The sequence below is a fragment of the Apiospora hydei genome (assembly GCF_038363865.1).
Source record: "Apiospora hydei strain CBS 114990 chromosome Unknown utg000008l_segment0_segment0, whole genome shotgun sequence".
Taxonomy (NCBI): Eukaryota; Fungi; Ascomycota; class Sordariomycetes; order Amphisphaeriales; family Apiosporaceae; genus Apiospora; species Apiospora hydei.
This window is the reverse complement of record NW_027117367.1, coordinates 220,195-240,546: the sequence shown is the minus strand read 5'-3', so window position 1 is coordinate 240,546 and position 20,352 is coordinate 220,195. Positions and strand designations below refer to the sequence as shown.

At 55.8% G+C, this 20,352-nt stretch overlaps 7 protein-coding genes across 7 annotated transcripts; 1 reads left to right on the top strand and 6 right to left on the bottom strand.

Moving 5' to 3' along the window:
• Positions 1-620: 620 nt before the first annotated feature.
• PG997_010632 (uncharacterized protein) lies at positions 621-4,659 on the top strand (the record flags this gene model as incomplete). The annotated part of the gene is made up of 6 exons (XM_066814947.1): positions 621-1,265; positions 1,340-1,696; positions 1,752-1,923; positions 2,063-2,724; positions 2,807-3,040; positions 3,142-4,659. 6 exons carry the CDS (start codon positions 621-623, stop codon positions 4,657-4,659), a joined length of 3,588 nt encoding a protein of 1,195 aa, XP_066664237.1.
• PG997_010631 (FAD-containing monooxygenase EthA) lies at positions 4,539-6,467 on the bottom strand (the record flags this gene model as incomplete). Its single annotated transcript, XM_066814946.1, has 4 exons — positions 4,539-4,671; positions 4,815-5,686; positions 5,707-6,275; positions 6,407-6,467. 4 exons carry the CDS (start codon positions 6,465-6,467, stop codon positions 4,539-4,541), a joined length of 1,635 nt encoding a protein of 544 aa, XP_066664236.1.
• Positions 6,468-8,193: 1,726 nt separating this feature from the next.
• On the bottom strand, positions 8,194-9,434 carry PG997_010630 (uncharacterized protein; the record flags this gene model as incomplete). Its single annotated transcript, XM_066814945.1, has 4 exons — positions 8,194-8,406; positions 8,439-8,634; positions 8,676-9,248; positions 9,292-9,434. The coding sequence occupies 4 exons, from the start codon at positions 9,432-9,434 to the stop codon at positions 8,194-8,196; spliced, it is 1,125 nt and encodes a 374-aa protein (XP_066664235.1).
• A 1,135-nt stretch (positions 9,435-10,569) lies between these two features.
• Positions 10,570-11,217, bottom strand: PG997_010629 (uncharacterized protein; the record flags this gene model as incomplete). Its single annotated transcript, XM_066814944.1, has 2 exons — positions 10,570-10,823; positions 10,929-11,217. The coding sequence occupies 2 exons, from the start codon at positions 11,215-11,217 to the stop codon at positions 10,570-10,572; spliced, it is 543 nt and encodes a 180-aa protein (XP_066664234.1).
• A 939-nt stretch (positions 11,218-12,156) lies between these two features.
• On the bottom strand, positions 12,157-13,904 carry PG997_010628 (uncharacterized protein; the record flags this gene model as incomplete). The annotated part of the gene is made up of 6 exons (XM_066814943.1): positions 12,157-12,334; positions 12,406-12,756; positions 12,814-13,211; positions 13,339-13,406; positions 13,546-13,678; positions 13,791-13,904. The coding sequence occupies 6 exons, from the start codon at positions 13,902-13,904 to the stop codon at positions 12,157-12,159; spliced, it is 1,242 nt and encodes a 413-aa protein (XP_066664233.1).
• Positions 13,905-13,986: 82 nt separating this feature from the next.
• Positions 13,987-14,822, bottom strand: PG997_010627 (uncharacterized protein; the record flags this gene model as incomplete). Its single annotated transcript, XM_066814942.1, has 2 exons — positions 13,987-14,190; positions 14,661-14,822. The coding sequence occupies 2 exons, from the start codon at positions 14,820-14,822 to the stop codon at positions 13,987-13,989; spliced, it is 366 nt and encodes a 121-aa protein (XP_066664232.1).
• Positions 14,823-18,211: 3,389 nt separating this feature from the next.
• On the bottom strand, positions 18,212-19,956 carry PG997_010626 (amidase; the record flags this gene model as incomplete). Its single annotated transcript, XM_066814941.1, has 4 exons — positions 18,212-19,139; positions 19,194-19,263; positions 19,318-19,745; positions 19,817-19,956. The coding sequence occupies 4 exons, from the start codon at positions 19,954-19,956 to the stop codon at positions 18,212-18,214; spliced, it is 1,566 nt and encodes a 521-aa protein (XP_066664231.1).
• Positions 19,957-20,352: the final 396 nt, after the last annotated feature.

Sequence of the window (20,352 nt, the reverse complement as noted above, 5' to 3'; positions counted from 1 at the left end):
AACGGCGTTTTAGAATGGACTAGAACCGAACGCCTGCGCCCTTGTCACTGTGAGGCTGTAGCTGCCTGCTTATGGGTACCGGCTTTCTCGGCGGAAGAGCTTCTTGGCATCATTGTGCGTACTTTTCGAAGTTGGATGTACATTGCTTGATTTGCTTGCCTCAGCCATGGTGTGATAGTGGCGCTTTCGCGTGACACAGGAACTCCGACTAGGCCTAAGCCTACCTGGCCTGCATTTGTGTGGGTGGCAGTACCAACAAGGATGGTTTGGGTTCCCAGAGCCCCGAATATGGTGTAGGGGGCATCAATTACTACAGTGCGGTCGCCGACCAAAGCTTTTCCAACATGGACATTACGCTCTACGTGTGATGTCTATGAGATCCGACGGTCCCTTGATCACCAACATATATCTCAGATGCATGTTCACAACAGTGCATAGATAGCATACCACGATGGATAGCCGAATAGCCCTGCTACCCGCCAGCACATCGACCGGCTCCTAGCCTGGGGCACAGCGGGGACAGGCGTTGAGGCGTCAGACTCTGCTAGTATATGCAGCACAACCTCGGAAGTGGGCGCCATACCTGGGCTATTTTAAGCGATAGGCCTGGTGAAGTCAACATGCCACCGCCCCTTCAATCACCAGCTGACACGAAAGATAGACTAGTCTTTAGTTTGAGAAAAGCAATCATATCGAAGAGCCAGCCACACTGGTTTGTACACCCAACCTGTGAGGCTCCTGGCCTTTTCAGGCCCATTTCCCACACCTTTTACTCGAAATACAGGTTTGCCACATTGCTCATCTTGTCGTGGCATGCGCATGCTGAACCACAATTCCACGGTATTATAGCTCTTTGCGTCCTTTTCAAATTGCATGAGAGTACCATGAAACAAGTTTCTCAATGGTTTGCTACTACCCCTTGCGGGAAACGTTCAAAACCAGCCACTGCTGCCCCAGACAGCTCCGAGCAGGGGGAGACAGCAGCTTTTGGACTTGAGGAGTTGGCCTCCGGAGGGGAAAACCCTAAAGCTGATATTGTATTCGTTCACGGACTTCGAGGGAAAAAACTCGGCACATGGTCACGAGATGGGTTCTGCTGGCCCCGGGATCTTCTCCCAAAAGAAGATGACATGACGGAAGTGCGGGTTTTTGCTTTCGGGTGGGATGCTTCCGTCGCAAACGTTACGTCCTACGCCAGCCAGGACAGTTTATTCGGGCATGCTGGCAACCTATTGAATGATCTCGAGTCTGTCCGAGGAGATAAGGTGATCTTTTCTGTGAAAATTTACGAAATAACCGGAGGTGTTACTGATACTATTTTTTGCCTATTGCTTTCTAGAAACACCCTATCTTCTTCATTGCTCACAGCCTAGGTGGTCTCCTCGTCAAGCAGATGCTTATCAAGGCTTCGTCTTATCATCTCAATAACCAGTTTGGATCGCTCGGAAACCCTATCCTCCACACCAAAGGCATTATATTCATGGGAACTCCACACCAAGGGAGCGATGCAACGAAGTATGCCGAACTCGTGGTCCGGGTGGTAACGGCAATCCTGCGTCAGCCCAACAGCCAGCTCGTGGAAGCCCTTCGCCGAGACTCTGCCATACTCGAGAATCAACGCAGCGAGTTTGTCACCGTCTCGAAAGATCTTGATGTGGTATGCTTTCGAGAGGAGCTCCCAACGGAGATTGGTCTGGTAAGTCTATCAAGATATATTATGTGTATTTGGGGTTATACTAAGCCATGTACAGATAGTGCCTAAAGACACGGCAGTATACGCCGGTTTCAAGGTCCGGGAGGGTGGGATTTACGCGAACCATAGGGACATGACGAAGTTCTCGAGTGATAAAGACGAAGGCTATAAACGGGTTCTTCACCAAGTTCGCCGACAGATAAAGGAGAATTCTGTCGCTAATCAAACACGTACGTAGACTCGGCTAAATGGACATTGACCAAGGGCATGAAACTGATTAAACAAAATTAGACCGCATCCATACTATAAGTCCAGGCACGTATAACCTATCGTGTATGTTTCAAGCGAGTTGAACTAATGGTAAAACAGAAATTCTCAGGACATTATGGTTCAAACATATGCGCCAACGAGAAGAAACCATCGACCCTGCATTCAACAAGACATGCGATTGGTTGTTCGCGCAAAGTAACGACGTCAATGCACCAGTGGAACGCCTCAAGCTGTGGCTTTCCTCGAACTCAGAGTCTATTTTCTGGATCAGCGGTAAAGCTGGCTCAGGGAAATCGACATTGATGAAGTTCTTGCATGAAAACATTCAAAACCTGAACCACGCGTTCATCAATCACCATACCATTGTGGCTTCCTTCTTCTTTTACAAGACAGAGAACAAAGACTTCGAGCTGCAGATGTCGCGCGAGGGTATGATGCGAAGCATTCTCCATCAATGCCTTGAGCAGGAAAGGACTTGGATCCCAGACGTTATCCCCGAGCTTTTCGGAGAAGAGACATCCTATAAGGACATCGACACCTACCTGAAAACGAGAATTTCAAATTGGGCCTGGTTGCACCGGGCATTTTCCAATTTGCTAAGTGCTGCTGAAAGACACAGGCGCAACATACTTCTTCTGATCGATGGTCTTGACGAATATCGTATCTTGCAACATACCGCCCAATATACACAAAAGGAACTAGAACTACTCTATGACAGCAACAACGACGATGAGCAATGGGGCTACAGCAAATGGATATATGTAAGCAAGCGTTGATGTTCTGTATTCTCCCAAGTAGTAATAGATGTCCATTTCTACTGTATTCTGACTCCGAATATTGCAGGACGGCTATGCCGAGCTGATCAACTTACTTGACACCTTCCAGAACAACGCGTTTGTCAAAGCTTGTGTCTCGAGTCGAGAGCTCTATATCTTTGAGTCTCGTTTCCGCAAAAAGCCGCAGATCCGCCTTCAAGAACATACAGACAATGACATAGTCCACTACTGCAAAACGCGGCTCAAGCAGGAAGCATTGGATTTGAAAGCTTCTGGCGTCTTGGTCACCTTGAGTGACGCAGTCAGTAGGAAAGCCCAGGGAGTATTCCTGTGGGTGCGAATAGTCATTGGACTCATCATCTATCACAGCGATAAGGAAAAGGCGTACACCAGCTTAAAAAGCTAATCGATCACCTCCCCGAAAAGTTAGGTGGCCGGGGCGGCCTTTATTGGCATATGGTCGAGCAAATACCAAGAGATGAGTTGCGGCATGCTTCCAGGATGCTTTATATTATGGAAGATTATGGGAATTCTTTGGACCACGAACGTATTAACCTGTTGCAACTCGACTGCGCAGCACATATCGTTTCGACGGAAGGATCACCGCCAAGTCCACCTGATGCTTCTGAACTCGAGACTCTCCGGGAGAATGTCATCCTCTTCATGACCAGGCCTGATGACGATGACGATGCACTGTTTGCTTTGAAGCGTCAACTTCAGTCGCATTGCATTGGCTTACTGGAGACTCAGCCGACAGAGAATCGTGCTCAAAGATGGGTCAAGGACGTTTCATGGCAAAAGATCGCGGAGCATGGTATCTCCCGAATCGAGACTTATGGAGTTGTATTCATGCACTCAACCGCACGAGACTTTCTGAGGCGAGACTTTGTTCAGAGACGGCTCAAAAGAGAGTCATTCAACAAACAACACGCCCTAGTATATGGTACACTTTATGCCCTTCGGAAAAACAACCGTCTGTTCGCGCGATGGTTGTTAGCAAGGCATAGCAATATCATCAAGGACCATCTGTCCTTGGAACAAGGGGAGGTGTTTTTCTCTGTATTTGAGAACATCAATGAGATTATTCGAACGACCCGTAAGGGTATTGCGGACTATTTCGATGGTCAGAGTGTTGCATTGGAAGACACATCAGCATTCTGGTTCCCGGCTGATACTTTCGACAGATGCAAAGTAGGGGGAAAGGCCACAGCAGACGACATCGATGACCTGACCATGGCAGTGATTACTGGATATCGCACCTACCTGGAGTCGCGTCTAAACACATTTGATGAGCAAAGTCGTTCCAAAAAAGCAACTGATCTACTGATCGAGCATCTCACACCCGTACGACCAAGCTGGCCTTTTATATGGGCACCATCGGAGCTCACCAAAGTACTGCTACGCCATGGTGCTGCCGTTAACCCCGAAATCACTATGACTGTGCTTACTGAAAGCCACCCTGGATCAGGCGTGGAATATCCACAGTGGACGACCTTGCCTGTGTGGACTTACGTCTTGGGCTGCACTTGGAGAACCCATTTAGAAGTAACACGGGACTCAAACGGGAGATTTTCTTTCAGAATCTCTGAAAATATGCTGTGGATTAAACCCGCTTTGTTGAGCTGTGCTAGTCCGGGTACCAGGGAGGATGGCGATTTCGACATCTCCAAACCGGAAGAAAGGTTGAACTTCTCCGGAATCATCCAGCCAATGCTGGATCAAGGCGCGCAAACAGACCTCGAGCTGAAGTTTTCCCACATAGTCGAAGACGATAGCGAGCAGCGCTGGGATCCCGCAGCTTACCAAGAAGGAGAGGAAGGGTGGCATTGGAATTCAGATGAAGGATGGTCGCGGTGGGAAGACGTCGGGACGCTCACGGCATCAGAGATAGTATTGCGCTTGAAGCTAGCTTCTGGTTGATATAGATGCACACTGTCAATGGTCGGCAGAGACGCTGGTTTTAAATTACTGTAAACAATACCATCTCTTCTTGGACCAAAATGTCTACACCTGAAATTGAATTCAAGCCACCCCGAAGTGCAACCCCTTCGTCACATCCCCCACATAGCATAAACCAGATCCCGCGGCGGCGCTCCCTCGGCTTCCACGGCGCCACGTCCCCGTACCGCGGCAGCCGGCTATCGGCGGCCTCCCGATAGTTCGACGTCAGATTCCAGAACCGCCGATCCTGCATCCGCGCCGCGTCCCGCGCGCCCACGCGCGGCGTCGCGGACGTGACTTTGCTCGCTTGCATGTGCCGGTACACGCGCGTCAGGATCCAGGCCGTCGCGTCGGCCCCCGGCGTCCACGAGTTGTCGACGTACCCGATCATGAAGAAGAGGTTGGGCACGTCGGACAGCATGGCGCTGTGCCAGCAGCGGCGGGTGGACCAGTCGATGGGCGCGCCGCCGTCGACGCGGACGGGGATGCCGCCCATGAACTCCATGCGCAGGCCCGTCGCCGTGACGATGACGTCGACGTCGTCGAGGGTGGTGGTGGTCTTGTCGGGATTGGCAGCGCCGCCGCCGCCGTCTTTGCCACTGGTGTTGCCGCCGTTGGGGTCGCTGCGGCCGCGAAGGCCTTCCAGCTCGATCCCGCGTTCGGTGACGGTCCGGATCGTCGCCGTGACGACCTCGCACTTGGGCTTGGGCCCGCCGAGGGCCTTCTGCAGGTCCCCGTCGGGCGTCAGGCACACGCGCTGCTGCCAGGGGACGTAGCTGGGCTTGAAGTGGGGATCATGAGAAAAGCCCTCGGGCAGGCTCTTGACCACGAGCTTGGTGAACTCCTTCGTGGCGAAGTTGGGGAAGTACCGGCACATGAGCACCATGAACCACTGGAACGTCATGAACCACCAGCGCTGCCACACGGCCGCGGCGTGGCGCGACAGCAGCGTCTCGGCCCACGTCTTCGGCCGGCCCACGTTGGGGATCGAGACCACGTACGAGGGCTGCGCTGCAGCATGGTGACGTGCCGCGCCTTCTTGGCGAGGTTCGGGATCAGCGTGATGGCGGTCGCGCCGCTGCCGATGACGACCATGTCCTTGTCGGCGTAGTCGTAGTCTTTGGGCCAGAACTGCGGGTGGATCACTTTTCCTTTGAAGTTCTCGAGCCCCGGCACCTCCGCCTTCAGGGGCTCGTGGTAGTCGTAGTAGCCCGAGCCCAGGACCACGAAGCGCGCGGTCGCCTGCTTGACCTTGCCTTCGTGCTCCATCTCGACGGTCCAGGACTGGGTCTTGGACGACCAGTCGAGCGAGAGCACCTTGTGGCGGAAGTGGAGGTACTTGCCGAGGCCGTACTTGTGGATGCAGTCTTTCATGTACGAGACGATCAGGTGGCCCTCGGCGATGGGCGTCGAGGACGGCCACGGCTCCCACGCGAAGCCATAAGTAAAAAGGTCCGAGTCGGAGCGGACGCCGGGGTACTTGAACAAGTCCCACGTGCCGCCGACGTCGCCCCGGGCCTCGAACACGGCGATCTTGGCGTCCGGGGTCTCGGTCTGTAGCCTGTAGGCACAGTTGATGCCCGAAATGCCGGCGCCTGCAACATCAGTGCATCAGTCAAAGTGAACCGTCAAAGACCATACCCTTCTTCGGGAAAAGCTCCGATACGTCCCATCACATGTTGCCGCAAGAGCACCGTCGGAGCACAAGAGATGCAGTGTGACTTACCGACGACAATTACATCGTAGTCGAGCTCGGTAGACGTCTTTTTCTCAATGCTAATCCCCATCTTGGATATGGTCGGGTGCAGTTCGAGCGGCCAGAAGATGTCAGCGTACCCGTCGCAGTTGAAATAGGAATCAGGGCTGTTGTTCTCTGTATCTGCGCTACCCCGCTGTCGGATAAGTTTTCGATAGTCGATGCGTGTCTTAGTCGTCGTGCCGTGCCGCCCCTGATGGTCTCGGACTTAGCTCTTGAGCAGATCAGGATCACATCCAGAGACGGGAATCGACGCAGGAAGGAGGGAGCCCTTTATTTATGAGAGCTCATGCGCATCCGCCGTATTGGTAATCACATCAACAAATGCTACCCACCGTTGACAGCAGCTTTGCCGATCTGGCCACATCATGGGTCCTAGGGCTGCCTATAGTGTTTGCTTTTTCCCTCTTCTTGCGCCTCGGTCCACGCTCGCGCAGGCTTCGGGTCAATGCCTCTCAGCTGGTGCCCGCACGTACATATCGAATGGGACGGTTGGCGATGATGATGAATGCTACGCTAGCTGTGCAGGCGTGCATGATTGTAGGAAGGAATCTCGACACATGCACAGCGCCCCCACCACCACCGCCCTCGGCCCCCATGCAACTATTGCTTAATTACTTGCCGTTTCGGGACAAGCTCTGCAAATGAAGGCCGTTCCTCTGACGATGATGATTGCACCCTCTGCGGCAATGGGACGAGGGGCCGGATGGATGGGTTTTCCCGGTAAAAAGTATTTGCCTTGTGGATTTGTTTGCCAAGGGCATACTGTTCCGGGTTCCTCCTAACTCTGCGAGGCAGCATCATAGACATTCTGTGCCCCTCTGGGCCCCTTGGAGAGTCCGGGGAGGTCGGGGACGCTCCGTGATTCGCTGATCGGCGCATCCTTCTTTCCCCCGCTTCTGGGGGCTCACTCCGCAAATATTGTGGTGCCTTTTCCCTAAGCGATGGGCAACTGGGTCCGAGATCCATGGTGCGGGAAAAGCCAATATCAAACTATTTAGCACAATAATTGAAAGGGAATCCCAGCCAACGGGTTTTCGGAACAACAGCAGGGATTGCGCTCCTTCATGATGAATGTCACTTGGAATCATCGGCGATAGCCAATGTGGCAAGTTCACACAGGCAGGCATTGTTTGCTAAAAGCCGTGCCGGCCTAATCGTATGATGTTTGCCGTTGGGAATAACATGTTCATCACCGCAGCCACGAATAGCTTCTCATTGGGACAAGATAAGAGAACGTCGCAATGTTTGTTTGATGAAAACCAACTGAGTGGCACACGAAACCGCGCGACCATTGATTGGATCATCACCAAAACAGGGTGATCCTGTGTAATACAAACCGACTAACACGTAATCGTACCGGAGTTTGTCTTGGGATGTCTGGTCAGTGCCGCGTACGGGCCCTACATAGGGTTATATCAAGCAAACAGCCCCCATCATGTCAAACATACGTTCAACATCACGCCACCGTTGCCGCCCCCTCGGGTCGGGACTGCGGATGCATTGGGGAAATTCAATGTTTGTCAAACTTGCTCCGTGCCAACAAGTAAGCACTACCCGAATCGGGAAGAAGCGCCATGTCCTATCGAGAAAAGGGGTGCCGGCACTTGAAAAGTAGTCATAGGTGTATAATTACTGTCTAGTAAGGGTAACGAAAACGAACTATTGGCCTACAGCAACAGGTCGGGAGGCACCATCAAGCAACATCGTGACCCAACGACACCACAAACCACCAGAGGAACCCAGAGCAACTAACTTCATCCGGAACCCGGCGTCTTCCTCCGGATGAACTCCCCAACCTTGCCCGTCACCTCGCGCACACTCTCATCCCACCCCAAGTTGTTCCCCACCAGCAGCGTATCATGCGGCGCCCCCTCCTCGTAGTTGAGCTCGACGTCGTTCCTCTTTCCTCCAGCGGCAGTGACCTCCCGCATCTCCCGTACCCACCGCATCCCCTCCACCTCGAGCACCTCCGCGCCCCCACATTGACAAACAGCGGAACGGCCGTCACGAACGGGTGACCCAGCGGTGAGATGTACGAGTCCGACGCCGGCACGAGGCGCGAGTAGGCCGCCGCGCCCCAGCGCAGGAACGCGGGCGCCAGGATGTCGGTGCCGTAGTGCGGGTTCGACGTGACGACGAGGTCGTCCGGGCCGAGACACTGCGCGGGCGCGACCCAGGGCGAGAAGAGGACGGCGCTGTGCGGGAGGGGATCTCGCCAGCAACTGAGGGTTCGTGCTCGGCGAGGTAGCGCAGCAGGCCGATGACCAGGTTGCCGCCCGCGCTGTCGCCCGACACGACGACGTTCTCGGCGGGGATGCCCAGCTCACGCACCAGGTACAGGTAGCTCGTCAGCACGTCCTGCAGCGCGCCGGGGAACGGCACGGAGTCGGGCCGGCAGGCGAGGCGGTACTGCACGGAGTAGACGCGGCGCACGCCGGCGTGGCGGAGCAGCATCGAGGCGCCGTAGCCCATCTGGTCGATGCGGCCGTCGCCGATAACGAAGGCGCCGCCGTGGACGTGCAGCATCACCATCGATGGCTGTGACTCGGAGGACGAGACCGACGATGCGGGCGACTTCTGCTTGTCCGTTGTTTCGGGCTTGCGCGTGAAGCAAGTGATGCCCACCGGCGCCGGCGCCACAGCGTCGCTCCTCAGCGGCCCGACGTAGTCCGCCTCAGACCCAGGCTGGGCGACGAGGAACTGCTCCTTCTCCTTGCCCGGCTCCAAGCTCAGCGGCGTCGGCTTCTCCAGGACCGAGGCGCCGTGAATGGAGGCCTTGATGAGCGTCACCATCAGGCTCTGCCGCAGGCTCCATGTCGGGAGCCGGCCGGAGGCTCTTGAAGAGGGCGAACTTGAGGATCCAGTAGGGCACGCGCACCAGCACGAGGGTCGCCAGGTAGCACACGTTGTAGACGGAGGACACGGGCTGTCGCGCGAGCCAGGGCAGGGATAAGCGCGGCTCTGCCGCGGTTGCCAAGTTGGTTTGCTTCGCCATCGCGGTCGTTTTGGTTTCTGTATTCTCAGGTGGTTTACGGGCACTGAAGTCGTTCGCGAGCAGCAGTTTACTCGATGGTTAGTCCTCGTCCGGGAAGGGACCGCACGGAATCTGAGACATGGCCATCCTCCCTCCCTCCATTCCTTCCTTCCTTCCCTTCTTGCTTACTTGCTTGCTTGCTTCTTCCTACCCGTATCAGTTCAGCCGCGGTACGAGGAGGCTTGGCCTATGCATTCGCTGACCGCTTTGGCCTATCACAGCGAACAGTCATGCAACAGGCAAGGGTGGGCGTCACACAGCACACGAAGGCCGCATGCGGGGTAGATATCACAGATAGATGAACCAACACCAAGATCTGGGTAGACATCTCCATCACACCCACACCCCATCCACCCTCCGCATCTCAATTCACAATTCCGAGCGAAGTGCAGAATCTGTACACATGCAGATGCGGCCGCATCGCGCATGAAAGGTCCGGGGAGAAGTGGCATGGTGTACCTGCCCCGAGGGTCGTCAGCTTCATCTTGTCATTGAGTTGCTGTGCCCCCGGCAACTGGCCGATCGATCGGGGGATAGAAATATCCCGGCTGCCCGATGGGCCACCACGTATGTAGCCACACACAGCGAGAATGTTGGGTATCGAGTGTCTCAGTGGCTGATTCCGCCCGATGGGCGGATTGATTGTGCATTAACCCCGTCAAGCAAACCGGGGTGCAGTCCCGTCGCCATGCATCGCGGTGGAGGGTCAAGACTGCGGGGTCACTTGGCGCATGGCCGGCATCCTGTCATCGGCTATCATTCATGGGCTGTGTATCAGCTGTGCGTGGTCAAAATTTGCTTCGCATCAAAACGTGGGACAACGCATACATGCCGGGGATTGATGATACCGAGATGACGATGCCTTCGTCGATGTTCGCGCTGGACATATGACTCCTATCCCCGAGAGAGCTGTTCCCATCAACCGGGGGTTAACACATCAAGTCTCCGTCCGCATGCAGGTAAGACTGAAGACTACTGCACCAGGTTCCGAACCCAGTCTCACCGGCATCCAGTCGGGCAGTCAATTCGCCAAATGTATCGTTATTATCATTAATTATCAGAACCCTCTTTCTTTTGAGTCAACAGTGAGTCCCTCTTAAAACACCGGCCCGCCCGCCTCGAGCTGCTTCGCCTCCCGCCTGAGCACGTCGGCGCGGAACTTGCGGTACGCGTTCTCGACGCGGCCCTTGCGGGCGGGGTCGCGGGAGATGAGGCGCGCCGCCGACCAGCTGCCCAACAAGAAACCCAGCTCGCCGCCGAGGATGGTGCCGCCCAGGCCGAAGAAAAAGTAGGTCGCGATGTCGCCGAAGCGGCTGGGCTGGATGAAGGGCGTAATGTCGGGGACGGGTTCTATTGGTCGTTACATCATTAGTACTGGTCAAGTATTGCCCGCTCGTTCCATCCATGGCAGAGGAAAGAGTAAGTGAAGAGGAAAAAGAAGAGAAGAAGTCTTACCTGTCCTGCCCCCAGCAAACACGACATGCGTCGGCCGCTCCGCCGCGCGGAACGCCCGAAACACGTCGGCGCGGGCCCTCCGCAGGCGCACGGCGGCGTAGAGGCCCAGGCCCAGGCCGAGGAGGGTGCCGAGGGTGGCGGGGACGCTGACGCGCGAGGCGGCCTTCTTGAGGCAGTCGCGGTCCGACTCCTCGAGGTCGTGCTGCATGTGCTCGTCGGCCAGGCGGGCGAACTCGGCGTGGCGGGGGTCCCGGCGCAGGGCCGCGAAGGGGGTGCTGTTGCTCGACATTGCGTGGGTGGGATTGGTGCTAATTGGAGCAATCGGTGGTTATTGCTGTGCTATGCTGTTCGTGTTGGGCGATACGTAGCGATCGATCGTCGGTTTCGGTAGCTGTGTGTGGTCGTGCGCCTGCAGGTCTGAGACGTGGGTGTGCGGGTGTTTGACGCTGATGCTGCTTCGGGGATTGGGTCTTGATTGTTCTAGACAGGCGAGACGAACTTCTGAATCGTTCGAAATGAGGAGCAAATTGGCAATAATTGGGAAGATGATCTTGCTGTGACCAGCTACGTCAAGGTTTCTTGTGTGACGAGGAGACGGCGTGCTGGGGTCATCACGATGACGTCATTGGCACCGATTGATCGCTTTGGCAAAACTCAAAGCTACCTCGCCCAATTGCGCCCATTCAAACCACAACCGACACAGCTCACTGCGACCGAGCTATGCTCTTCAAAATCATAGTGTTCCTATTTGGCAATTATTTCCATCATGGGCCAGATCTGGGCGCCTTGGTGGCCGTCGTTTCGCATGCGACAGTTGTCAGTGTTGTGGTTCGCAGGGCAGTACACGCTAGCCGGCGATCGCCGCAGCGCAAAGTCGAGCTGCCACAGACGGTCGGCGGCCATCTGAAATTGCCAGAAATCGAGTCACTTGCCAAATCTCCTGAGCAGCAAGGTCATCTTGCTTCATCTCGAGTTTCTCTTGGGATCCCAAGATCCCGTGTTCATCCGAATTGAAAGCCAAGCAGATCAGGTGACATGCCGCAGTCTTTATCTCATCCCAAGTCTTCCCAGACAAACAGAGACGAACCCCCAACTCAAAATCGACTTCACTTCCCAACGAATGCGCGCAACATCAATATGGTGTAATTAGTATTCTTTTTTTTTCAATTCCAAAGTTGCTATGTGATGATTTGATATTGATACAATCCCCATTCCCCTTTCCCTTTCCCTACACGGACCCGTCCCGGTCCCGGTGCTTCTTGAGCATCTGCGCCCGCGAGTTCTTGCGCGACACGGGCTGCGCCGAGATCTCCAGCTCGACCTTGCCCATCGAGCTCAGCGGGTCCACCTGCGCCGCCACGTACTCGTCCAGGTAGTGCGAGCTGTTGCCGCCGTACTGGTTCGCGCTGCGCGTCCGGCTCAGGCTCGACTCGCTCGCGCCCCGGCTGTGCGGGTGCAGTCCGCCTCCCCCCTCCACCTCCCCCCTATCCCGCCGTCGTTGCCGCTGTTGCTGCGCGTCCGGTGGCTGGGCTGCAATTCCACGCCGTTGTCACCGAGGTACTTGCCGTTGAGCTCGGCGTCCTCGTCGACCGTCTCGAACCGGTGGATCCGCTCAATCTTGATCTCGCGCGTCACGAACACCTTGTCGAGCCGCGCCGTCAGCACCGGCCAGAAGACCGGGATCGACGCGCAGATGGACGCGAAGTTGACCTCGAGCGTCGCCAGCTCGATGCTGATCGGCCCGTACCACGTCGGGTCGAAGGTCGGGAACGTCGCCGCCCGGTGCTCCACCATGGACGCCACCCGCCAGATGGAGATGAAGTTGATGCTGGGTGATGTTAGTACAGGAGTATTAAACTTGGAGAAAGAAGCAAGAGAAACTCACATGATGCCCATGCAGAACAGCCCGACCAGCCCGAGCTTGGACTTGACGGGCGTGTTCTTGTCAAAGTAGAACGGCACCGGCAGCGCGAGCACGACGAGGTCGAGCGTCATGTTCATGGCCGCCGACGAGGCGTACATGGCGTAGAAGACGGGCGGGTTCAGGGATCCGAACCCGTAGCACTTGCCCGGCAGCGTCAGGGTCCAGTACTTCTGGATGGGAAAGCAGGGCACGACAGCCATGAAGGTGTAGGCCGCGCCCCAGAGCGCCGTGATGACCATGACGACGATGCACGCCGTCCGCATCTTGCCCTCCCGGTAGATGCGCAGGTACTGGAACAGCAGCGACAGCTTGACAAAGGCCGTCGACATGCAGTACGTCGTGTTGGAGACGTAGAAGTACTAGGTTTCGGGTTAGCACTGTTGCTGGCTGCTGCTGCTGCTGCTGCCAACCACCCATTGCGCCTGGTCGATGGCGGAAGGGGGCGCGTTGGTGGTTATCCTCTTTCTTCTTCTCCTCGGTACTTACCTTCAGGTATGTCGCCATTTCCTCCTTTTCCATCTTGATAAAGTGTGTTCCCATGCCGTGGTTCGTTGCTATACCCCCCGTTGTTAGTCCATGGTCTGCCGGCGTTTCACCACATGACGGATCTCGAAGCCCGGTCATGACGATGCATCCAGGGGCGGCTGCTGCTGCTGCTGCTGTTGCTGCTGTTGCTGCTGCAAACTAACTCACCAATACATTCGCATATCGATCCGACCGTGCCGGAAAGCAGGACCAACGCCACAAACAGATCGTCCCATCCGGGCGAGTACATGATGAAGAACCGCGTGTAGAGCCGGAAACACACGCATCCCCACGTGATTGTCTATCGTTTGCAAAAAGTCAGTCAGCCTGCTTTCTGCATCTCGTTTTGAAAAAGCACCACCAAACTGCCCGATGGCGGTGGCGGTGGTGAATGAGGGCGGCATAATCCGTACCAAGAAAGTCACAGCCAGTGCGATGATGGTTTCCGGGTAGTTGGACACGGGCATGGGCTCGTCCAGGTTGTCGTAGAAGCCGATCAGGCCGATCAGACTCTTGGTGTCCGCCATGGTGAATGAATGGAATGAATGCCAGCCGAGTGTCGAACTCCGGAAATTAATTTAAAGAACCCTTCCTTCCCTCAATCCAAAATCAAATTCCGTCGTCTGTCGTCGTCGTCGACGGCGCGCGCGCTCGGCGGGCGGCGATGTGGTGGCGGTTGTCCCCTCCTTGGGCAAAGTTGTTATTTGCTGTTGCTGCTGCTGCTTGCTGGTCGGTCACGACACTCTCAAAGGCGGGAGGCGGATTTCGTGGCTCGTTTGCTACACCATCGCTCGTCGATCCCTGTTGGACTATCTATGCGCAGGTAGATATCGTACGTATATATCGCCCTAAAATCAGATAATGATAATAAAAAAGGGTTCGATCAAGGTCGCCGGAAGGGAAATAAGATAAAATAGCAATGGTTCCCGCGCGACGATCTGGGCGACTGAACTCTATTTCACTGGGAAAGAAGAAGAAGATCCCCGTTGGTGTCCGTCCATCAATGATCGATCTCACAAAAAGCCCCCCCTTCCCAGTCAAAAGTCCACAAGTTCGAAGCGACACACACGGGCGGACGCCTGATGCCGCCAGCGACCACGATCGGGGTGGTGCGGCCTTGCATTGACCTCCCCATCTGCAGGGCCACTCTCTCCCCTTGAACCTGGACCTTGACAGCTCGACAAGCACACGCGCCTTCGGGGGCTCTCTTCCTGTCCATCACTGCATAGGTTGTTTCAATGTCCTTAGTTATGGAGCCGGAAAGAGGGACAAGGGCTCCTCACCTTGGGGCCCTTGGCACACCAGGGCACTTCGGCCAACCGGCGCCGAACCGGCGGCATAGGGTAATGAGGCGAGCACTGGCCGCCGTGCTGTCCTGGCTGGGTTGGCGTTGCAGCCAAAACGGGAACGGCTAAGCACTTGGTCGGCATGCTAGCAGGGAACATGGCAAGGAAGCTGCTTGCACCGTTGGGACTACTCTCCCCGTTGCAATTACGTGAGTAAAGATCCCTTTAGCTAGCCTAACCACTAGCAGTAGCACCGCACACCTACCTACACCGAATTATTCCAGAACCGGCATCTTGGTCGCCGCGCTACACCCATCAAAAAGGGCATGTCAGTGTCAGCGAGTGTCAAGAAAGCACGCTTGAGACGAACTGAAGTGCTAAGCGACAAAACAAGGCGTGCCTTTATTTCCCCGCCGCGGCTAGGGGATCGCCAATCTCGACTACCTACTTTCTGATCATTCCTCCGAGCGCGCTAAGGTGCGACGAGTGTCGTGCCAGTGCCTGATTAGTCACGCTTGTACCTAGCTGCCGCTTCACTGTCACTTGGTTGCTGTGTACGTACGCAGGCATGCGTGAAACAAACGACGGGGAGCGCTATGATGGATGGTTCGTATCAAACTACTCTGTAGATCTCCCCTTCGGTTCAGTTCATTTTACGCGGCGGCACGAGTGAATGTAACCGTCCAAATCTATTCTTGCTGGCTCGTTGCGTAATGCTCTCGGTCAGTCTGCTGCGTGTCTTTGGTTGTATGGCTTTGGAATTCCTGGCAATGCACGGAATTCTCCGTTCAAGCTTTCTCCAGGGGCAGCAGGGGAAAAAGGCTCCATTTCGACTGTCACCGACCGACAAGGGGCAAAACCCACCACCAAAGTGGTATTCAGAACTCTCTACGTTACCACGCAGACACGAGGCACTGAAGGTCCAAAGAGAGTGGCCAAAAAGGCGAAAACCCTTCCCCAGAACGACTTGGAAAGAGGGAGCAGTGGCGTGGAAGGAAGGGAAAAGCCGTTGCACCGCCCGTGTATTGTGATTTGATTTGTCGGACGGTGATTAGCCCGACCAGCTACGACTAGATCGGGGCCCCTAAATCTTTTTTCGCCAAGGTCCGTGGACCCATATGTTTGGTCTTCTATTATCCACAGTGCAGCAGTGGTTTTCTTTCTTTCCTGCTTTCTTTCGAGACTCGAAACTCGTGGGACACGCAATTATTAACAATGGATCTCACGCACTGCACCGCACCGAAAGGCAGTTGGCAGGCCGCGGAGAACTAACTGGCTTGTCAGGCCTTGTCAGGCCCAGGTTAGCCGAACTGCCAGTGTCGCGAATAGAACGGCAGAACTGGAGAAAACACCCCGGAATGGTTCAGTTCAATGTTCGGAGCCCGGTTGATCTGCTGTTTGAGTCCTTGCTGCGTCCGGAAGGAGTTTGCGCCAATCCTCACTGGCGAAGAGAGGTCGGCAGTCGGGCCCGGGAAGTTTTTGTTTCTTCGTGCATCTTGTACGAGTCAGGCAGAACTAATCTATCAATTCTCCTAGTGCGGCCTCTAGTTGCAGCATTAACAGATGGGCCGGCCTAGTTAGCTTTCTTTACCGATCCGAAGGCAGCATGCGTCTCACTTATCAGTGAGATGCGATATGTTGTATGTGTATGTTGAAAATAAGCAAAAGAATGGGATAGGTCACATGAGATCCAGCAAATGCATCCGCGCCGCTGCTATCGGCAGGGGGCGGTCGTGATAACTGTAAGGGTTGCCAACTCCCGGCGAGGGACCTGAACATCCACCACCCTGGCCGACAGAATTGGGTTTGGTCAAATTGGTCCCGTCCGGAGCAGCTTCTCAGCCTCACACATTCCCTTCCAAACCATGTGCCATCATGCACGACACCATCCCGGCGCTGGCCTCCCCTGGGACAGGAAGATGAAGTCAGGACTCTTATCAATCTAACGACGTTACTCTTGGAATGGGATTACAGGTCCAAACAGACATCAAAGCGGCAGCGGCAGCGACTTCCAGCGGCATCTTCCGTAATGAACGAACAACCGGCGCGGAATGATGGACAAAACACCGTCGCATCGATCTCATACGTAGGGAGCGCCAGGACTCTGTTCCGTCGCATCTGCCATGTGCTGTGCTTGCCGCTCATTGATTGACTGCATAGCACGATACGACTCTATATAGAATGGACGAGTCAAAGCGGCTCGTGGCTCGTCTCGCACGGAACCTTCCGTAATGAAATGGTGATGATCAAAATACAGGCACGATAAATGCAAACACCGGGTACACATGCATGCGAAGAACTGGGTAACCAACCGCGCTGCCGGGTTGCACACAATCAATCTCGGTTAGAGAATTGACGTGCTCAGCCCTACTTTCTGCCAATCGAGATATCTGTACTGCTTTTTCGACGAGAAGGACGCCGAATCGATCATCTTTTGTTTGAGTCGTTCATTCATTCGGCCATTCATTCATTCGTTGCGACAGACATCCGCGAGAGGATTCGTACGAGTTGGTGCCCAACCCCATCCATCTACCCCCGTATCTCCGTATCTCCGTCCCGGCCCTGGTTCCTGGTTCGCCATGGGGCCTGAGCTGAAGCGAGCGAGCGCGCGTTGGCTGTCGATCTCTCTTTTTCGCTACCGTTACATCAGACACCGGCATTCGCGCGGCACAGCAGAAAAAGAAGACCAAAAAACCAAGCGTCTTACGCTCACTACCTGGGCGATGTTACGTACGCATGCACGCAAACCTGCCGTGCCAAACCTGGCATGCACGCACGTCGGCGAGTATCGCTGTTGCACCAATGGCACATACGTGAAACCCGGCCGGCATCATTACTCAGGAGATGTATAATACTCTATAGGCGATCGGAAAATCCTCGCGCTTTTCCTGGCGATCGATTCATCAAAGAAGAGAGAAGCACGTCGATCCTGACGAGGCCATCCTACTCTTCCTATAACTTCCTACAATCGTGACTCGTTAGCAGCGTGGTAATGCAGCAGCTTCGGGACTGTGACTCAGATATATGAATGAACTGCAAAACGAATCGTCAAAATTTGCGACCGTTCGTGACGCAAGAGGCCAAAATGAATGAAGAAAAAGCCTTTGCATGAGGCAACCCTGCCCGTAAGCCGGCGGAAGTGGATCGTCGTGGGCGAGAGAGTGGGCGCGCCAGACCGAATCCCAGGCCAATTCCCGCTGAGATGAGGTATACCAGACTTCACATATAGGGGGCTCAGATTATTACCTCAGGGCAATTCCTCCAATTCACTTCACTCCTCACTCCTCCAGTCCTTAGCGTCAGCGGCTGAAAGGTGCTTGGACCCTTCATTCCTTGCCCGCCCACGCTCTCTTCGGTCCAAAAGTTCCGATCGAGCCAGGCCGACCCTAGACGGGCATGTGGTCGACTAGGTCCAGGTATGTTGTAACTTCACTCACGAGCTTTCTTTCTCTCTTTCCCTCGGCGGCTCAAAGTTCAAAGCACCGGTATATTTCTCTCCAGGTATCCGTGCCATCTCGGCAACGTCCTCTTGTAGGCGACATCTAACTTCAGCTGGAGGTCCTCGATCGCGCTCGCCCACCGCACCAGTTCCGCCTCCCCCACGCCGTCTGCATGAGGGCCAGGCCAAAGGGCATCCCACTACCACCCCCGCCGCCGCCGCTGGAGGAGGAGGAGGAGCGCACGCCCGCAGGGATCGTCAGCATGGGATAGCCGGCCTGCGCCGCGATCTGGTAGGTCTGCCCGACGTCGGGCGGGACCAGGAGGCCCGAGAGCCTCTGTCCCCCTCCTCGACATGTCAGCGCGGCGTCGATGCCCGCCCGCGTCGCCGACTGCGTGAACGCGAGCGCCTGCCAGTACGTCTCGTCCCTCACGCCCCGCGTCGCCAGCGAGGCCAGGAACCCGTCCTGGCCCGAGTAGAAGGCCGGGTTGCCGCCCGCGGGCCACGGCCTGCCGCCCTCGCTGCCATCGTTGTCGTAGTTGTACTGCACGACGTCCCCGAGCGACCGGATGGCCGTGTTGCTCAGCTCGGCGAGGTACGTCTGGATATTGTTGTAAAAGTCCACCTTGACGACGGTGTACTCGCTCTCGTTGGGGAACCCGCGGGCGCTGCCGTAGTCCCAGTTCCACCCGTTGGGGTCGACGAGCCTCTCGTAGCCGGCTACTTCCGTACCATTGACGATGGTGGCGCCCGCGGACTCGATCAGAGATAGCAAGGACCTCAGGGCAGTCTGCTGTTCCTCGTCCGCGTGGACCCAGAAGCTGTGCCAGGGGAGGCCGAAAGTGGCGTCTTTTAGGGCGTCGCTCTTGGCTAGGAACTGTGCATAGCCTCCCTTCGGCGGCGTCTTTCCTCTTTGGGCAAGGGTGTAGTTGTCTCGGGCATCTTCTCCGTAGATGGCATCGAGAGCGTACACGGCGTCGCGCACTGTCCGCCCGAAAGTCCCGACGGAGTCTTGGTGCTCGCTCTCGGGGATGACCCTGCCATCACGTTAATAAGATCGTGTCACATGGTAGGTCTGCAGGTGCTCGTACCCAGCTCTGGAGGTGAGTCCGACGGTAGGTTTGAAGCCAACAATGGCATTCCGCTCTGCCGGGTTGATGACTACGCAATGTCAGTCATTGTCGTAAAAGGCTTGTGCAATACACCCTTTCTTACTGCTACCATCCGTCTCCGTCCCAATAGAAAACGCAATCGCATTGATAGTGACCCCGATCGCGCTCCCTGAGCTGCTCCCGCCCGGGTTCACCGTAAGGTTATACGCGCTCCTCGCCTGCCCGCCCCTCGCCGAGTAGCCCTCCGAGTAGTTGTTGCTGCGCATGTCGGCCCACTCGGACAGCGTCGCCTTGCCAAACAGGACGGCGCCGGCGTCGCGGAGCCGGGCGACTACGTGGGCGTCGCGCGGGACCACGCTGCCCAGCAGGGCCCAGCTGCCCGCCGTCGTCTCCAGCTTGTCTTTGCTGGCGATGTTGTCCTTGACGGTGAAGGGGATGCCGTGCAGCGGGCCCTTGACAAGACCGGCTTGGCGCTCGGCGTCCCGGGCCGCGGCGATGGCGAGGGCGTCGGGGTTGAGCTGGAGGAGGGAGCTGGTGCATCGGTTAGCCGGCGCACCTGCATAGCGGACAGGGGGAAATGCAGTGCGGGGAGCTGTGATTACTTGGCATATTCCTGGGTTTGATACGTTCGCATCATGTAGCATGTCACCAATTGCACCGAAGTCAGAGTCCCGTTCTCCATGGCTGCTTGCATCTGATCAATCGTGGCCTCCTCGAGCTGGAACCCGCCGCATTGCGGCATCGGGAAGAGCTGCGCGGAGAGGAAAGCACGGCGCGTCTGATTTCAATACTTGGCCGCATGCTGAAGATGTGAGTAGCGAGATCAGATGCCAAGATATCCGTTTGAGCATCGTAGCGATTTGCGAATGTCCAGTTTGGGATGTGGTTTCTTTGGTGATGACGTTACGGGCAGGTAACAAGGAAAATGTCAGGTCTCTGTGGATGGTAACCGGCCGATGCTTATCTGCATCCTATCTTCCCGCATTACCCCAAGTTGCGAGTCCGTTATTGGTTGGCCCTTCATATCTACGACAGTGGTCTCGCTTCTTATGTCACCTTGGCGCTGCTAGCGCGAACCCCTTTCTGGGTGTGTGTTCACAGAGCCCCCTTTAGACACGAAGACAACCACAGCTGGTCC